At 46.1% G+C, this 19,206-nt stretch overlaps 1 protein-coding gene across 1 annotated transcript in view; it reads right to left on the bottom strand.

The window, feature by feature from the left end:
* Positions 1–19,206, bottom strand: part of PCNT (pericentrin) — a 134,444-nt gene that overhangs the window by 12,120 nt on the left and 103,118 nt on the right. The window contains exons 44-47 of the mRNA XM_044002591.1: positions 14,409–14,559; positions 13,770–14,219; positions 10,548–10,804; positions 9,478–9,577 (exon numbers count right to left, since the gene is read on the bottom strand). Coding sequence (XP_043858526.1) covers positions 9,478–9,577; positions 10,548–10,804; positions 13,770–14,219; positions 14,409–14,559 — 958 coding nt within the window. The remainder of the gene's footprint in view (positions 1–9,477; positions 9,578–10,547; positions 10,805–13,769; positions 14,220–14,408; positions 14,560–19,206) is intronic.

The raw sequence follows: 19,206 nt of genomic DNA on the forward strand, positions 1-19,206 counted from the left end.
TTCTTTTGCCATGGAAGGGTACATATTGTACAGAAATGTAGAAGTAAACAGCAAGGTATTGATATGAGTATTGGGGATTTTAGATATCGGAATCAAAAGTGCTCTGAATTTACTCAGTATTAATGTCAGTTCAGAGGTTACATAGGATTTCTATGCTATTACACCTACATTTTGAAATTAATGGTATGGGTTTATTTTTATAGAGATTTTCATGCTTTTGAGATTGTATCTTATACTTAGTTTTTAAAACAAGGAGAATATTTGTAAAAGCTTTTTAGTCATGTGATCAAGTTTATATTTTATAATACTCATTAATATTAAGTTCATGCTCATTTAGATTTCCTTAGTTTGAATTTCACTGTCTTTTATTGTTCCATGTGTATTTTCTTCTATTCATTTATCTAATTTTTAAAAATTGCAAGATGGTTTTGATTTCATAATACATGTTAATTCTGGGAGTATTGTACTCCCATATTCTGAGTTGTTTGTTTTTGTTATTTTTTCTCAACTGATTATTTGATCAAACTCTTTAAAGCATTTCCCTGGCAAATTGGTTGCCATGGCAAGTGTAAATTGATTCTAGGAGTATTATTTTTGATAAGCATATTCCAAAAAAAAAAGAGGGGAACATTTGCAAAAGTTTTCTTTTTTTAAAAAAAGTTTTCTTTGAGATTCTGTTGTGCTTTAACTTGTATTTAAATATGTTCTGATTTTTCACAAAAGTAATAGTATACTAAGTAAAAAAAAGGGGTATTATTTGAAATTGTTAAATAATTATATATTATATTCTGAGTCAAGATGTATTCACATTTTTTGCGATCATTTATTATCCTCAATTTTTAAATCCATATGAAACTTGGATTATGGGAACTTATCATTTAAGATATTAATTGCCTTTATTCTGAGTTATCAGATGCCAGTTGGCCAAGATGCCATCCAATCACAAGAGGAATACATGCAAGAGCAGACACTGAACTGTCACATGAGGGGAGACATGCATGAAGTCAAGGTATGGCCGAGGGAATGGCTTTTGACTAATGTTGAGGTTGGATTCTCTTGGTTTAATATTTTATTTTATTTTTCCCCACAATATTGTACAGATGGCTGGAAGTATTCATCCCACCCATCTCATTCTACACCTGGCTTCTATGCCCCCTCCTATATGCCTGATGCCATGGACGTCTCAATCCCATACATCTGATTAAGTCTGACTCAGTTTCCTCCAATATGTTCTATGGGGGAAATTGTCACATATGGAGAGAGCCGTCAAGATGGCTCTTTCTACTAGAGATGATCCAAGTTTAGAATCAGATCAGCAGAAACTGAGTGGCATGGACATATATTCCATCCACCTATTTTAAGCCTGGCATACTGTATGGGCAGTACATATTGCTCAAGTGTGGGAATGCTCATATCCCATCATTTCTCTGTTCTTTTATGGTAACCCCCATAATTATCTCAGGTATCATGATAAATACAGTGTTGAATTTGGCCCTGACACCTGTTACCAATTATATTAGATTTTTAATTTCTCATAATGGCATGAGGATAATTAGGCATATGATGCAAAAAGTGATGAAACAAAGATAAAAATTATTTTAAAATTTAATATCGCAGCAATTGTCTTCTCAATTACCCTCCATAAGGGGGGACTATATTAATATTAATTTTAAAGAATGTTTCAATTTTTGTTTTATTATATGTTTCATGTGTAACAACCAAGATTCTGAATTCCCTTAGACATGTTTTTCAGAACTTTCATTGTTTGATTTGATTATTGACAAAGCTATTTTAAAGTTGTATTAAGTTCAATTTTGTAGGAAATTTCCTGGCTGATTACCAGCATCCACACATCAACCCCTGAAAAGACTTCCATTCCACGACTACACCTAGAGGACATCTGAGAAAAGACTTTCAGAGACTTTAAATGAACAGTTTTGTTTTGTTTTTGTTGGGTTTTTTTCCTCTTTTCTCTTTCTGTTATAATACACACCGTCTGTAACATGTATTCTCTGCAGAGGCCCTCCCTTTGCAGACCAATGTCAAAGCGTCGGTTCATGAGGACAAAAAAAATCACCCCTCTGGACAAAACTTTCCTCTCTCCCTTTTCTATATTGTTATTAACATACTGTTAGTCAGCATAGGTTATTATATTCTGTTATTTTTGACTGTTTCATCAAGGAAACGTACCTTTTCTTGAGGAAACAAATCGGGGAACTGTAACGATTGGAATAACGCCCCCTGCTGGAGACTTACTGTAGAAGGGTTCTGCCCATGAAGCGAAGGTCTTTGAGGGCAAGACCAGGAGTCTTTTCTTTGGTGACGCGGGCTAGTGGGAGGAGGGAGGAAGAGACTGGCGCTCGCTCTCAGGTCCTTTCCTGAGGATGCTGGTGGAGAGGGGAGCTAGAAATGCGCTCTCCCTTTAATAGATAGGAATCTAGGCCTTTTCTTCTCTCTTTACCAAACTCTTATTCTCCTTAATAAATGCTTAAAAGTCTAACTCTTGCTAAAGCTTATAATTTATTGGCGACCACTCATTAGATATTTTAGACAGTTTAGCTAGAATTTTAGCCCTTAACAGATGGAAATGATGGGAAACCTTATTGGAATGGACCACAAACACCAAGAGTTTGTGATAAAGATGGGGAAAGGCAGGCAGGGTTTAATATGAACCCTAGATTTGAGGAGGGAAGATTTCTAAAGATTCAGAGGAAAGTGAGACACAATATCCCAAAGTCTAAAATCCTATAGGGAACATCCAAGAAGGGAGGATGGGAAACTTTTTTTTTTTTTTAAGTGGGGCAATGGGAGTTAAGTGACTTGCCCAGGGTCAGGGTCACACAGCTAGTAAGTGTCAAGTGTCTGAGGCCGGATTTGAACTCAGATACTCCTGAATCCAGGGCCAGTGCTTTATCCACTGTGCCACCTAGCTGCCCCAGGAAATTCTTGAGGATGAAAATCTGATACTATCTTATGTAACAACTATGAAAAGGGCAGAGCTAGATTTTTCAAGAAATGTATTTTTTTAAAAAGCTAGTTGGGGGGTAGCTAGGTGGCACAGTGGATAAAGCACTGGCCCTGGATTCAGGAGTATCTGAGTTCAAATCTGGCCTCAGACACTTGACACTTACTAGCTGTGTGACCCTGACCCTGGGGAAGTCACTTAACCCCCATTGGCCCGGAAAAAAAAAAATCTAGTTGGCTGGGGCAGGGGCGGGGAGGGAGTGTGCAGAGCCAAGATGGAGGAGGAAAGACATTAAACACACAGAGTTCCTGATACAACTACCCCAAAAAGAGCCATAAAAGAACCCCTGGAGCAAAAAACCCACAAAAATATGGGCTGAGATTATTTTCCAGTTATAGATAGATTAAAGGGGGCCATCCTGCGCTACGAGAAAAGTCCAACCCCACGATCATGGCGACAGAGACCCCAGGCACGCCATACCAGAAGAACTTAACCCCTGAGCCTCCGGCTCCAGTCCCAGCACCAGTATCTTCTGGAACAGAGCTTGCGGTCGGGTGAGAGGGCTGAACGGCTGGCGTGGGGAGAAGTGCAGGGGTATCAGCGGGACCTAGGGAGGACATCGACTGTCCCACCCCAGCAGGGAACCAGGAAGAAATCCTGAGCAGCTGGAGGCCCAGGTGCGGGAGGAGTGCAGGCTCATCGAAGCAGTTCAGAGGGGAGGGAGCTTTGAACCTAGAGGATCCTCATTATTTCTGGGACCCCAATATTTCGGCGAGTCACCCAATTAACGCTCCATATATTAAATTTCAGCCCCTACAAGTAAATGAAGGAGGGTAGAGTGGGGGAGGGGGCAGTCAGTAGCAAAACACTTTTGAGGAGGAATAGGGCAAAATAAGATAGAAAATAAAGTAAATATCATTGGAAGGGAATAGGACGGAGGGAAATAGTTATGATGACTGACTACAATGGCAAAATGTATGGTACCTACTCTGCTGGGCTATTGTGAAGAAAACTGTCAAGTTTAAGGTACTATATAAAAGTTACGATGAACAGGATGCTATCAGAGAAACCTGGAAAGACCCACAGGAACTGAGGCAGAGAGAAATGTGCTGTCTACAACATAACAGCAATAGTGTAAGATGATCTGCTGAGAAGCATGTGCTTATTGTCAGCAAGGCAATGATCCAATAGAACCCTGAAGGACTTAGGAAAATGACAACCTATCTACAGAGAAAGAACTGATGGTATCTGAAAACAGACTGAAAACAATTTATTTTTTTGACAATTCCTTAATCTGAAGTTTTATTTTTATCTGTATTCTCTCACAACCTAGCTAACGCAGAGTTGTTTTCCATGAAAAAATAAAGAAAGTAGTGATTGAACTGGAGAAAAAAAAATAGTCAGTGAGGTGGCACATTGGATAGAGCACTGACCCTGGATTCAGGAGGACCTGAGTTCAAATTTGGCCTCAGACACTTGACACTTATTAGCTGTGTAACCTTGGGCAAGTCACTTAACCCACATTGCCCCACCCCCCCCCCAAAAAAAGAAAAAGAAAAAAAGAAAGGGGAAGTAGAAAGGAAGAATGCCAAAAGCGTGGCTGAGGCCTGGAGGAAGACAGGGAGGGCCACTGAAAAGGAAAGCAGGAGTATCCCAAAGGTTTTTTTATCTAGTGGAGGGAAGAGGAGGCTGATCCAACATGGGAGAGGATGGGGGAGGACAGAGTGTTTGTCCTGGACAAAAGACCAAGAAGAGCAGAGCAAGCTGCTCAACCTGCATTTGGCATTGTTTTCCTTTGCCAAGGAAGGTGACCGTTGGACTAGAAAGAACAGAATAAAATGGCCAAGGTCAGCAGGAAGACAGTAAGAATGCAGCGCACTGCTCTCTGAGACCAAGTCACCAGGCCCAGGGATACTTGACGGCCAGCAGAAGTCATGGTGAGCCCCCATCATCCAGCTCTGAGATATGCCCGTCATCTCCCTCTTTTTAAAGGGAGACAGGTAAGTCTATCCACTCTAGACCAACAAGTTTGCCTTTGATTCCTGGCAAACACCTAGAACACATCATTAAAGGGATGGCTAATGAACATCTAGAACATGAAAGGTCCCCACCATGAGCCAGCAGGGACAAGTGACCTCAGTATATAGCTTGTCTTTTCTGATGGGGGACTGAGGAGGGCGGGTCAGGGCATTCCATACACATGCCCTCCTTCCCCACGCCCTCCCCCAACACACACACACACACACACACACACACACACACACACTCTCTCTCTCTCTCTCTCTCTCTCTCTCTCTGTCTCTCATACTCCCTAAACGATCTTTGTAAAGTTTTAAAAGCTTAGAAGAACAGAGATTTGGGGGATAATATGCATGTCACTGGAGGATCGATGCATGATGATTTGGGAGGGAGGCAGTAACTTCACATCAAAGGTTGGGGTGAGCCGGGTCTGCCAAGACAAGGGGATTCTCTATCCAAGGTTCAGACATGCTTCCGGCACGGTAGATGCCCAGTGCCAGCAAGGTCACAGAGACTGGCAATGCAGTGAAGCATGTGGCTGTTCAAAGATACATGGACAAGCTTACATCTTATCCTCAAGGCAACAGGGAGCCCTGGGAGTTGATAGAGCAGGGCAGTGACAAGGTCAGATCTTGGGCAATGCTGTGTAGACTGGAGTGGCAGGGAGAAAGACTTGAAGTGAGGAGCCCATGGCAATAACGTGGGGGAGAGCTGAGGAGGCGTGCAGAAAGGACATGAGACAAGGGCCAGGGGAGGTATAGAGAGCTGGACCGCTGGCCTCCCCTTGGCCAGGGAAACACTGAACTAAAGGAGCTGGGGCTAAGGGCATGAAGGCCACGTCTACAAAAGACACAGAGCAGACGGCGCTATCTGGATGGTGCTGGACCTTAAAGCTCCAGGACAAGATTGGGCTGGGGATGCAGATGTGGGCGTCATCGGCAGAGGGATGCCAGGGTCACCAAGAGAGTGCAAAGAGGGCTGTGGACACTCCTGGGGAGGCCCCATCGCTAGGGGGTTATCACGTGGATGCTGAAGCCAACAGGGAGGTGAAAGAAACAAATAAGAAAGGAAGGAAAAGCAGGAGGGCCTGAAGCATCCAGGAGGTCCCGGCCTTCACGTGCAACAAAGAGGTCACTGGAGAGTCTGGAGAGAGTGTGCCATGATGCTGGGAGCAACAGCAAAGTTGGTGGAGCCTTAAAGAGCCCCAGGTCAGCAGGGATGTCTCAGGAGCCACCTAGGCCAACACCCTCTGTCCCCATTACAGGGAAGGAACGAAGGCTTAGAAGGGTCAAATCACACAGCTACTAAGGAGCCGAGCCAAGATTCAAACCAGCTTCAAATGTCCCAGTTCTGGGTAGGAAACATTTCAAACTTCCTTTCTACCTTTTGTGGCTTGGATGCTCACATGTGTGGCAGCAACTCAGAATGCCCCCAGAGATCATTTTAAAATTTTAAAAACTTACATTGAATGGGATTGTACACTAGATCAGATAGTTTGCTGTCTTCGGGAGGGGAGAAGGAGAAAAATTTGAAACTAGAAATCTTATAGAAAACAAATGCTGAAAACTATCTTTACATGTAACTGGAAAATAATAAAATATTTTTATAAAATTTAAAAAACTTTGCACAAACAAATCCAATAAAGCTAAGATTAAAAGGGAAGAGGGGCAGCTAGGTGGCACAGTGGATAAAGCACCAGCCCTGGAGTCAGGAAGACCTGAGTTCAAATCCGGCCTCAGACACTTGACACCTACTAGCTGTGTGACCCTGGCAAGTCACTTAACCCCAATTGCCTCACTAAAAAAAAAAAAAAGGGAAGCAATGAATTGAGGGGGAAAAAACTGCAGCAAGTTTTTCTAACAATTTCATTTTCACGATCTATAAGGAAATGATTCAACTTTGTAAGAAAATGAGCCATTTGGGTGGTAGAGGAAAGGCTGTGAGCTCTCGAACTCATGACACAATCACTCCAAAAACCATCCAAATAATGCCATAGGACAATTCCAGGTGCAGCAAAATCCACAGAAGAAAGTGCTGAAATCATCTTCCAACCAAGAACAGCTGGGAAGGTCAGAAGGAGGGAGCTGCTGTGCTAATACAGGAGTGGAGTCCAACCCCACAGTCACCCTGACACAGATCCAGTCCCAGGAAGGCCTCACCAGAGAAGGAGACCCCCAGAGCCTCTGAATCAGCTGAAGCGCCAGTGTCGTCTGGAACTAAGCTCACAGTCTGGTGAGTGGGCTGAGCCCTGGGCAGGGGAGAGACTACAGGGGTCTCTGCTGGTGCTGAGGCAGAACTTGGATTTTACACCCCTTCTGAGAACCAGGAGGTAGGCTTGACTAGCAGTGGCCCAGGTCGGGGAGGGGCACAGGCTGGTCGGAGCTAACAACCACAACACACAAAGCTGGTTGATTAGCAAGTTGGTCTGGGGTCATCTAAGGACCAGGGAACAGGCCAGGCAAGTGAACCTGATTCTCCTTAAATCATACCACCTGGGACTTCTTAAGCTTGGGAAACTGCAGCCTGGAAACAGTGCCCCAATTTAAAGAGCTCAAAGTCTAGTAAAAGAAAGGCAAGATGAGCCGACAGAGAAAGGTGAGGACCATAGAAAGTTTCTTTAGTAACAAGGAAGACCAAGAGGCACCCTCAGAGGAAGATGTCAACATTAGGGCCCCTATATCTAAAGCTTCCAAGAAAAATACGAATTGGCCTCAGGTCAGAGGTGCTCAAAAAGGACTTTGAAGATAAAATTAGAGAGGTAGAGGAAAAAATGGAAAGAGAAATGAGGGTGATGCAGGAAAGACATGAGAAAAAAGTCAAATTGGCCAAATGGAAAAGGAGGTACAAAAGCTCTCTGATGAAAATAATTGCCTAAGAATGAGGATTGAACAAATGGAAGCCAGTGACTTTATGAGAAACCAAGACACAATAAAGCAAATCCAAATGAATAAAAAAATAGAGGGCAATGTGAAATATCTTCTGGGAAAAATTGCCGACCTGGAAAATAGGTCCAGGAGAGATCATTTGAAAATTATTGGTCTACCTGAAAACCATGATCAAGGAAAGAGCTTAGACACCATCTTCCAAGATATTCTCAGGGGAAATTGCCCTGAAATTCTAGAAGCAGAAGCTAAAATAGAAATTGAAATCAAAAAGAAAGAAAGGAAGGAAGGAAGGAAGGAAGGAAGGAAGGAAGGAAGGAAGGAAGGAAGGAAGGAAGAAAGAAAGAAATTGAAAGAATCTCAAATTGAAAGAGATCCCAAAAGGAAATTCCTTGGAATATTATAGCCAAATTCCAGAGCTCTCAGGTCAAGGAGAAAATATTGCAAGCTGCCAAAAAGAAAGAATTCAAGTACTGTGGAGCCCCAGTCAGCATAGCACAAGATCTGGCAGCTTCTACATTAAAGGACAGGAGGGCACTGAATGTGATATTCCAGAGGGCAGAGGAAATGGGATTACAACCAAGAGTCACCTACCCAGCAAAACTCAACATGATCTTTCGGAGGACAACGAGCCATTGGCCAATGATAAACGGTCTCAGGAGATGAACACACAGTTCTCAGGAGAAGAAACCCCGGCTATCTACAGCCATGTGAAAGAACTCCTCAGACAGATGCAGATGAAAGAAATCCTGAGATTTTCCTCCAGAACCCCCCAAGCGGCAAAGAGAATAAAAAACGACAATGGTGAAGGGCGGTGGGACTGTGGGATGAACAGGTACAGTGACGTGCTGCTGACGGACCTATGAATGGTTCAATCGTGTCAAAAAGTAATTTGAAATCATACTCAGTGGGGAAGGGGGGATAACCCGGAGAGATCAAAGGCAGCAGAAAAGGGCCTTTCTATATTAAAAAACCAAGAAACAAAACCCGAACAACTGATAGAATAGAAGCTCTTTTCATGGTATCACAAAATGAGGAAGGGATGAATCAATCTCCCAGATCGACGTGAGGGAGAATCATCGTGCCATAAGAGACAAGGGAGTCAGTGATATCCGAGGTGTGGTCATGGAAAGAGTAGGGGGGCCTATGGCAGGGAGCAGATGTTGGGGGTGCCTCTGCTTAGCACAAAGAATATCCGTGAAGGGACAGGGGAGCCAGCCACTGCGGGCCTTTGCTTACTTCCTCTGGGCGTGTGTTACAAGAATGGGATGGTTTGTAAAAAGAGAGAGGCGGGGGACATTACAGATACTCGGGCTTCCTGAACTGTTGGACTTTGTCCCCAAAAGTGAATGTAACCTGCAAAGGTTTGGAAGAGACACAACAGTCCAGCGTCTGAGCCCAGGCATGGGAGTGACTCCTAAGTAAAAAAAGGCAGCAATAAATGATTACTCAGAACATCAAATAACACCCCCAATTTCCTGTGATCGCCAACAGGGTGGCAGAGCCAGATGGACACATCCTACAGCTCTGCCCCTCTGTCACAAGATAGTGGGCAGGGGAATCTCTTGCCCATCTCACTCACTTTCAATGAGGTCCCTGGCTCCAACTTACTTGAGGGAGGCTTGACATTAATTCTGACTTCAATTCCTCCAGAGTCAGCAGCAAGGACATCACAGCCTTTTCATTTGATGACATCCAGTCACTGATTGTTCTGTTAAAAAGAAAAGAGGCGGGGCAGCTAGGTGGCACAGTGGATAGAGCACTGGCCCTCGATTCAGAAGGACCTGAGTTCAAATCCGGCCTCAAACAGGTGACACTTACTAGCGGGGTGTGACCCTGGGCAAGTCGCTTAGCCCGCCAAAAAGAAAAGAGGATGTGAAATCAAAAATGTCTACTTGCAATAGCCGACCTCCCTAGAAAGCAGCTGTACAGCAGAGGCTAAGAGCCCAAACGGGACCGAACAGTCATGTTCAGCCACTGGAGTGAAGGATCCACTGGATGATTTTTCGTTGTTTTAAGAGAGGCTGCATTTTCAGAAATAACTTGTGATGCAGAAACAAAAGGCAGCAATAAACCGACTTGAAAAACTATAGAATGCTGGATAACAAAGGCCAACTGTGAAGCAGCTGCCCAACTGGCTGTGGAGGGCATAGCTGACTGGTTGCCTGTAGGCCATACCAGCACAGGAGGGCTCAAGGCCTGGACTCTCAGCTGGCCTCTGCCTTGTCCTACTGGTAACAATAACAAGAACACCTTTGATCCAGGGCATTGTGCAACTGGCTTTTAGAGCAGTCCTGGCTCCACCCGCCCCCGCCCTAGCACATGAATGACATTAATAGTGTTAGCATCCGTCCATCCTAAGCACATCAGAGGAGCACAGGAGCTCATTGCCAAGAGACCTTCAGAGCAAAGCGGACGACAGAACACAGATCCTTCAGAACCACAGACAGGCACAGGGACATCGGTCACTCTGAGCACAAGGCCTGTTTCCACTGGGTTTGGGGGAATGACTCCATGGTTGGAGGTGGGGCTTTTTTAAACAACTGTAGCTTTCTGTTTCATAGGCCAAAGCCTCCTTGTGCACTGGGGCGACACAGAAACGTGGCTTCTGCTGCGTTGGGCCGTGGAAGCCACAAAAGCACCCCTGACTTTCCTGCCTCCTCAATCACTCCTGTCCCTACCTGTTAACGGTTTGGTTCATGAAGCTGGTCAGAAGCCCGACGGCATGGAGCAGCTGCTGCCGTACGTTCTCGAGCTGCTCATGGTGCTCCTTCAGCTTCTCCGTGTCAGGGGGCAGGGCTGCCCCAGCCCCACGCTCCGGCCAGGGTCTGCTGGGCACGAAGCCCTTGTCCTTCTCGAGCTCCGCAATCATCTGCTGAAGCTGCTGGATCTTGTGCTCATCTCTCTGACGCTGTAGCTCCAACTCCCGCTGCCAGCCCTCAGAGCACAGGACAAGAAGGTGGCACCATTACACACAGACACACACACACACACACACACACACACACACACACTGCCCCCCCCAAGCATACCAACTCTGCCCAATACACCCACCCTCCCAGCAAGGAGGTGGGTTCAGAACCTAGAGCCCAGCCGAGACCTAGGAGCCTTCAATGAGAGAGGGATACCAAGGGGTAGGAGGGCATTCCAGGGGCAAGTGCACAGTCTGGGCAAAGGCCTGGGGGCAGGAGATGGGGGGTTAGGGTCCTGTGTAGGAGGAAATACAGACAAATGGAAAAGGCTGAAGCCTGCTCCGCCTGATGGCAGAGAGGCCGCCTTGGCCCCTCCAGACTCAAATTTCTGCCCAAGAGAAGGCTCCGGGAGGCCTGGGCTTCAGGAAGGTGATTTTGGCCTCGCTGGAGTAGCAAGGCTCCCCATGGAATACCGTGGACCTGGCCCAGTCCAATCTTGTCAAGTGGCTGCCAATCTGAGTGCTCAACTTCACCTGGCACACCCCAGTCCCTGATACACTTAGCAGTGACAGCCCTGGGCCCTGAGTGCACACACGCAGGTGCATGCACACGGCACAGGACGACCTGCTGAAGTCGAAACAAGAGATGCCCTGAAAGGCCCACACTCATAGCTGGTCTGAGGCTGGCTTTGGGTCCTTTGAGGAGGAGGATCTGCAAGCTGGGTTTCTATTTATCTGGGACAGAATTTCTGAATCCTATTCCCTCAGCATATGCTAGGATAACTGAGTGTGTGGTCCTCAGATGTCTCCCCAGCTGCTTAGGGGCAGCCCACAAAAAAGGCCATGTGTCCCTCTACCCTCACGGGTCGCTGTGGTTGCCCGGGATCCCAATGAAAGGGATCACAGGTCCCTCACTCATGGTTGGATCCATCACTGGTGTCTGCAAGCCTCAGGCATGAGACATGGCAGAAAATGCCTCCTGACCCTTGGCAACCACCCCCAGCCCCTGAGGAATTCACCATACAGATGGTTGTCCAATGGCTGGACAACTGGACTGGACAATTCCAGTGAGGAAGTGGATGGAAAAGGGTTCAAGCAAGAGCAACACAAATGGGGCGCTTGCAGAAGCGCCAATGACTGGGTAGGAGAGAGGAGGGAGCACAAGGCTACTGATGGCTCGGGGGCAGACAGAGGTTCTGCTCTGGACACACGGAGGAGCTAATGTAGGCTTGTGGTTTTCCCAAAGGGAGGAATTCCCTGTGCAAAGGTGGGTCTTTGGAGACGGAATCTGGCAACAACAATAGTTAAAGGGGGAAAGAAAGTAGAGACGGAAGAACGCTGGAGGCTGCAGATTGTGAAGTCGCGACCAGGGGCCACGAGGAGGCCTCCAGCCCTAGTCAGGAGCTCAGAGACCTGGAGAGACAATGACACAGCTTGGTGGAGCAGCTGCGGGGGACAGACAAGTGTCCTCTTCTACCAAATGAAGGGCCTGGGGAGGCTCCTCTGGGCTGAAGAGGCAGAGGGAAGGCAAGAGAAGCAGGAGAACACAGACACAATGACAACAACTACACAATGGAAGACAGAGTGTGATGCTACTAGCCCTGAAGAGGAGAGGAGAGAAGGTGGGGGGCCACAGGTGAGGAAGGCGGAAGTCTCTTCCTCAAAGTCAGCTCCAGAACCTGCTCTACCAGGAGCAGAAGGAGCTACACAGGGAAGAGGATGGGAGGACTGACAGGAACAAGGAGAAAGGCAGGCTGGGAAAGGGCCCTGGCAGGCTCTCATGGGCAAGAGCGGGAAAAGGCCAGGCGCAAAGCCAAGGCCGCAGGGTCTGGGCAAATGCTCCGACCCAGGGCCAGGTTCACAGAGCTGTATCGGTGGCATAGCCGGCCAAGCCCAACTCTCCAACTTTACAGATGAGCAAACTGAGGTGGGGGGAGGGTCTTTGTCCAAGGTCACACAGCTGATCCCAAAAGGGAGGGGAGGCAGTGTCCCAACCCAGGCCCTTCCCACCCTCAGCCCCATCCAGGGCTCACACCACTGCACCACACTGCCTCGAGAAATCTCTCCACCCCATCATGTCCTTGAGATAAGGCCCACAAGGCAGCAATGAGGGGATCTCCACCTCTCTCCTCTCTCTAAGCTGCTGCCCACAAACACTGTCACCAAAATGCCAGCAAGAGCCCCCTCCCCAGGTCACGGCCCTTGGCTCTGCCAGGGCTCAAGCCATCAGCTGCAATGCAGACATCAGGGCCCCATCTCTTCTGAGCTGGGACATTCTCATTTGCTTTCTCCCCCAAACCTAACCATTTTCCGGACTTCCCTCTCTGTTGAGGCCATCCCCCATCCCCATCCTCCCGTGCCAAAGCACGGATCATTCTCATGGTTTCTATCTCCAGAGACACCATCTGAGTTCATTATCTCTTACGTGACTATCCGCAGTGCTCCCCACCGCTGCGTTTCCCCTCCCCTCCAATCCATCCTCCATCCAGATGTGTCACTCCTTCTAGCGACTCAGTGAATGCTGGGGCAGGAATGTCTCTCCCATTGAGCCTTTCCTTCGCACAGACTGTCCCTCATTCCTGGGGTCTTTTTCCCCTTATCTCTGGCTCCCCAACCCACCAATGGCCAAATGGATTCTGTGCATATATTTGTATGACCCTGGATCTAGGGAAGCTTGGTGAGGACAGGGACAGCTTTGCTTCCCCCAGGGCCACCCCCCTCCCCAGACAGTGGCTCTCTCGGGGCGGGGCCCGGCCCAGCCCGGGGGTCTCACCAGCCTCTCCTTGTCTTTCTTGCCCTTCTTGCCCTTGTCCTCATCCGCTGGCCTCTTCTCCTTCTCCTTGCTGGCTGCGTCCTCCTTCAACCTGCTCTGTAACTGCTCTAGCTCTGCTTGCAGCCTGCCCTGCTTGGCCCTCTCCTCCTCCAGATAGAAGAGCAGCTCCTGTTTCTGCTTGTGGAGGGCATCGGCCGAGGCCTGTAGCAGCGCACTCACCTCCTTCTCCTTCCTCAGTTCCTCACGGTGCGCCTGCACCTCCAGCTCCCGCTGCTTCTTGACGGCTGCGCTCTGCTGCCGGGCGTCCTCCAGCAGGGCCTGCAGCTCCGCGGCCCGCGCCTTCTCCTCCTTCAGCTTGCGCACAAAGGCATGCTGCAGCTGGGCCTCCTTCTGTGTGCAGGCCTCGCCGGCGCGCTTGCTCAGCTGCTCCGTGAGCAGGCGCTCGTGGGTCAGGGCCGCGCTGAGCTCTGCCGCGTGGCCCCTCTCGGCCTCCAGAGCCCGCTGGAGTTCGCACACCTGACCGCGCTCCTGGCACAGGAGAGCCTCACAGCGCGAGGACTCGATCTGAAGCTCCTTCTTCAGGTTGTCCTTCTCGGCCTGCTCGTGCTGGAGGCTCACGGCCAGCTGCCCGTTCTGGCTGCGCTGCTTGTCCAGAGAGGCCTGCAGCTCCTGCAGGGGAGGAGAAGGGGTGCTGCTGAGGCCCGCCCCTCCACACCCGGGTCCCAGACGGAGCCCATGCCCGCCCCCAGACGGGACGGGGGCACAATGAGGGCCGGGCGCCCTGGCTGCCTTCCGGCCCTCACGTGACCGTCCCAGAGCAGCTGAGGAGACCCAAGGTCAATAGATGCCCGCACCCACCTCGATGGCCTTGGAGCTCAGCTCACTCTTCTCCGAACTCTGCCTCTGCTCGTCTTCCAGAAGGGCCTGCAGCTCCTTGGCTTTCTGCTTCTCTCCCTGCAGCACATCCAGGGCTTTCTTCAGATCTCTCTCTTTAGCTTCCAGCATGGATCTAGGGGAAGAGAGCAGCGGCCAGGACCGGCAGCTTCACTTGAGGAAAAGGAGACCCAAGAAGAGCCAGCACAAAGCTCCCCATCTAACTTCACGAGTACAGCCTCCAGCTTTTGCTCAGGCACGGGCCCCGCCACAAAGAGCAGCCCTGACCACTGGGTGTGGCCGTGCCCTGGCCCAGCTCTGTCCCCTCACCCACCCACCTACGCTGCTGCCTTCTCTCCTTGATCGGCAGGATCCCTCCCCAGTGGCTCTGCCCAGTGTGTGCCTACACCTGGGTGGGCTCTGACGGTGCCAATATGAAAGACAAACCCAGCCTTCTCAGCAGCAGTTCAACCCTCTCCTGGCTGCACGGCCTTTAGAAATGCCCTATGCTGCTCCCCCTTCCCCAAATCTGGACCCCTCCCCCCCCAGCCCTCCTGAGGCCCTGATTGGTCTCACAATCTTGGCCTGCATCCTCTTCCATCCTGGCCTGTCCTTTGCTGGCTTATGCCATCCCATCATGTCCGATCTCTCCTAATTCACAGTCCTATAAAGGTCTACAAGATCCCTCCAAATAATGCCATGAGACGATTCCTGGAGCAGCAGAACCCACAAAAGCCAGGGTGAGATAATTTTCTAGCCAAAGACAACTGAGAAGGTCGGCAGGACAAGTCTGTTGTATGGGGTCTGGTCCACAGTCCGGCACACCCCCAGCCCCAGCCCCAGCCCCAGCCCCAGCCAACCAGGAGCAGGCCTTGCAAGCCTCTGAATCAGCAGCAGCAACAACTGCTTCTGGAACTCTGGAAGGGGTGAAACAACTGGCCAGAAGAAGATTACAAGTATCCCTTTGCTAGCACTGAGGCAGGACCCTGTTGTTTTGCCCATACTCAGACCCAGGTCACAGGCTTGGCTGGAGCTCCCAGGCCAGGAAGGAGCAGAAGAACACCAGAGCTTACAGCCACAGTGGAGTGAGACTCTGTTCATAGTTCCAGGGCAGAAAAACAGGCCTGTGGTTGTTTGAAGACCAGAGCACAGGCCAGGAGAGTAGTAAACATACCTCTCATTAAATCATACAATCTTAGACTAAAAACTTACAAATCCCTAAAAGTATCTCTGTTTGTTTGTTTGTTTTGGTGAGGCAATTGGGGCTAAGTGACTTGCCCAGGGACACACAGCTAGTAAGTGTTAAGTGTCTGAGGCCAGATTTGAACTCAGGTCCTCCTGACTCCAGGATCGGTGCTCTATCCACTGCTCGACCTAGCTGCCCCCTAAAAGTATCTCTGAAAACAGCCCTGAAGCTTGGGACAGTTCACTACTTTACAAAGAGTAAAAATTCGAGAAATAGGCGGGGAAAATGAGCAAACGGAAAAACATTCTGACCATAGAAAGTTTCTATAGTGACAAGATTGATCAAAATACACCCTCAAATAGTCAAAGGATATGAACAGGCAGTTTTCAGATGAAGAAACCAAAGCTATTTATTGCCATATGAAAAAATACAATGATGCAAGACAATTCCAAAGAACTCATGATGGAAAATGTTCTCCACATCCTGAAAAAAAAGAACTGTGGATTCTGATTGCAGATTGAACCACACTGTTTCTAGTTTTTGGTTGTTGTTTTGGGTTTTTTTTTTTTTTTTGAGGTTTTCTCCTTGTGTTCTGATTCTTCTTTCACAACATGACTAATCCAGAAATATGTTTAATGTGACTGTACATATATAACCTATACCAGATTGCTTTTCATCTTGGGGAGGGGGTAGGGAAGGGAGGGAGAAAAATTTGGAACTAGAAATCTTATGAAAACAAATGTTGAAAACTATCTTTAGGAAGTTCATTGATGACTTGTTCAATTTCTTTTTCTAAAATTGGGTTATTTAAATATCTTATTTATTCTCCTATTCTGGATAATTTGTTTTTGTAGAAATTCATCCATTTCATTTAGATTGTCAAATTTATTGGCATATAATTGAGCAAAACAGTTCCTAATAATTGTCTTAATTTCCTCTTCATTGGTGGTGAGTTCATACCTTTCATTTTTAATACTAGTAATTTGGTTTTCTTCTTTCCTTTTTTTGATCAAATTTAAGCAATGGTTTATCTATTTTTATTGGTTTTTAAATAAAACCAGCTTCTACTTTTATTTATTAATTCAATGGTTTTCTTATTTTCAATTTTATTCATCTGTCCTTTGATTTTCAGTTTTTCCAATTTGGTGTTTAGTTGGGAATTTTTAATGTGTTCATTTTCCAGTTTTTTTAGTTGCATGCCCAAATCACTGATCTGCTTTTTCTCTGTTTTACTGATGTAAGCAATTAGGGATATAAATGTTCCCCTGAGAATTGCTTTTGCTGCATCCCATAAATTTTGATATGTTGTCTCATCACTGTCATTTTCTTTAATGAAATTGATTGTTTCTATGATTTGTTCTTTGACCCACTTGTTTTTTTTTTTGTTTTGTTTTGTTTTTTTTATTGGTGAGGCAATTGGGGTTAAGTGACTTGTCCAGGGTCACACAGCTAGTAAGTGTCAAGTGTCTGAGGTCCGATTTGAACTCAGGTTCTACTGAATCCAGGGCCGGTGCTCTCTCCACTGCCCAACTTACTTTTTTTTAAGGCAATTGGGGTTAAGTGACTTGCCCAGGGTCACACAGCTAGTAAGTGTCAAGTATCTGAGGTCGGATTTGAACTCAGGTCTTCCTGAATCCAAGGCCGGTGCTTTATCCACTGCGCCACCTAGCTGCCCCGACCCACTTGTTTTTTAGGATCAGATTATTTAATTTCCAATTGGTTTTTAATCTCTTTCAGTTGTCCATCATTGAATGTGATTTTTATTACGTTATGAGCTGAAAAAGATGTTTACTGTTTCTGCTTTTCTGCATCTGGCTGTAACGTTTTTATGCCCTAATACATGGTCAATTTTCATGTAGATCCCATGTACTTCTGAGAAAAAGGTATATTCCTTTCTATTCCCATTCAGTGTTCTCCAGAGATCTATCATATCTAACTTTTCAAGAATGTTATTCATTTCCTTAACTTCTTCCTTGTTTAATTTTTGGTTAGATTTATCCAGTTCTGAGAAGGGAAGGTTAAGGTCCTCCACTAAGATAGTTGTATTATCTATTTCTTCCTGTAACTCATTTAACTTGTCCTTCAAAAATTTAGATACTATACCATTTGGTACATATATTTTAAGTATTGATATGACTTCATTGTCTATGGTACCATTCAGCAAAATATAGTCCTTCTTTATCTCTTTTAACTATATCTATTTTTGCTTTTGCTTTGTCTGAAATCATAATTGCTACCCCTGCTTTCTTTGCTTCAGCTGAAGCTTAATAGATTTTGTTCCAGTCCCTTACATGTACCCTGTGTGTATATCTCTGCTTTAAATGTGTTTCTTGTAAACATAAAATTGTACAATTTTGGTTTTTAGTCCATTCTGCTATCTACTTCCGTTTAATGGGTGAGTCCATCCCATTCACATTTATAGTTATGATGACTTCCTAAGAAAACGTCTCCAGGACCAGATGGATTCACAAGTGAATTCTACACCAAACATTTACTATATAAATTATTTGAAAAAATAAGTGGAGTCCTACCAAATTCCTTTTATGAGACAAATATGGTGCTGATAGCCAAACCATGAAGAGCAAAAACAGAGAAAGAAAATTATAGACTGATCCCACTAATAAATATTGATGCAAAAATTTTAAATAAAATACTAGCAAAAAGATTACAAAAATATATCACAAGGATCATACACTATGTCCAGGTGGAATTTATAACAAGAATTCAGGGCTGGTTGAATACTGAAAACCACCAACATAATTGACCATATCAATAACAAAAACAACAGAAATCATATATTACCTCAATGGATGCAGAAAAGGCCTTTGACAAAATACAGCACCCATTCCTATTAAAAACACTAGAAGCTGTGTGACCCTGGGCAAGTCACCTAACCCTCATTGCCCTGCAAAAAAAAAAAAAATTATAAAAAACACTAGAGGGGCAGCTAGGTGGCGCAGTGGATAAAGCACCGGCCCTGGAGTCAGGAGTACCTGAGTTCAAATCCGGCCTCAGACACTTAACACTTACTAGCTGTGTGACCCTGGGAAAGTCACTTAACCCCAATTGCCTCACTAAAAAAAAAAAAAAAACCCACACTAGAGAGCAGAGGAATAAAAGGAGCTTACCTAAAAATGATAAGAACTATTTATCGAAAACTATCAGCAAGCATTATCTGTAATGGGGATAACCAAAATGCCTTCCCAAATACACTCAGGGGTAAAGCAAGGATGCCCATTATCACCTCTATTAATTAATATTGTATGTTAGCTATAGCAATAAGACAAGAAAAAGAAATTAAAGGAACTGGAATAGGTAATTTGGAAACAAAACTATCAGTCTTTGCAGATATGTTATACTCAGAAAATCCTAGAGAATCAACTAAAAAGCTACTTGAAATTATTAACAACTTTAGCAAAGTTGCAGGATACAAAATAAACCCACATAAATAATCAGCATTTCTATATATTACCAATAAAGTCCAGCAACAGCAGATAGACAGAGAAATTCCATTTAAAATAACTATGGCCAATATCAAATACTTGGGAGTCTACCTTCCAAGATAAAGACAGCAACTATATGACCAGAACTACAAAA

Source organism: Dromiciops gliroides, chromosome 4 (genome assembly GCF_019393635.1).
Source record: "Dromiciops gliroides isolate mDroGli1 chromosome 4, mDroGli1.pri, whole genome shotgun sequence".
NCBI lineage: Eukaryota > Metazoa > Chordata > Mammalia > Microbiotheria > Microbiotheriidae > Dromiciops > Dromiciops gliroides.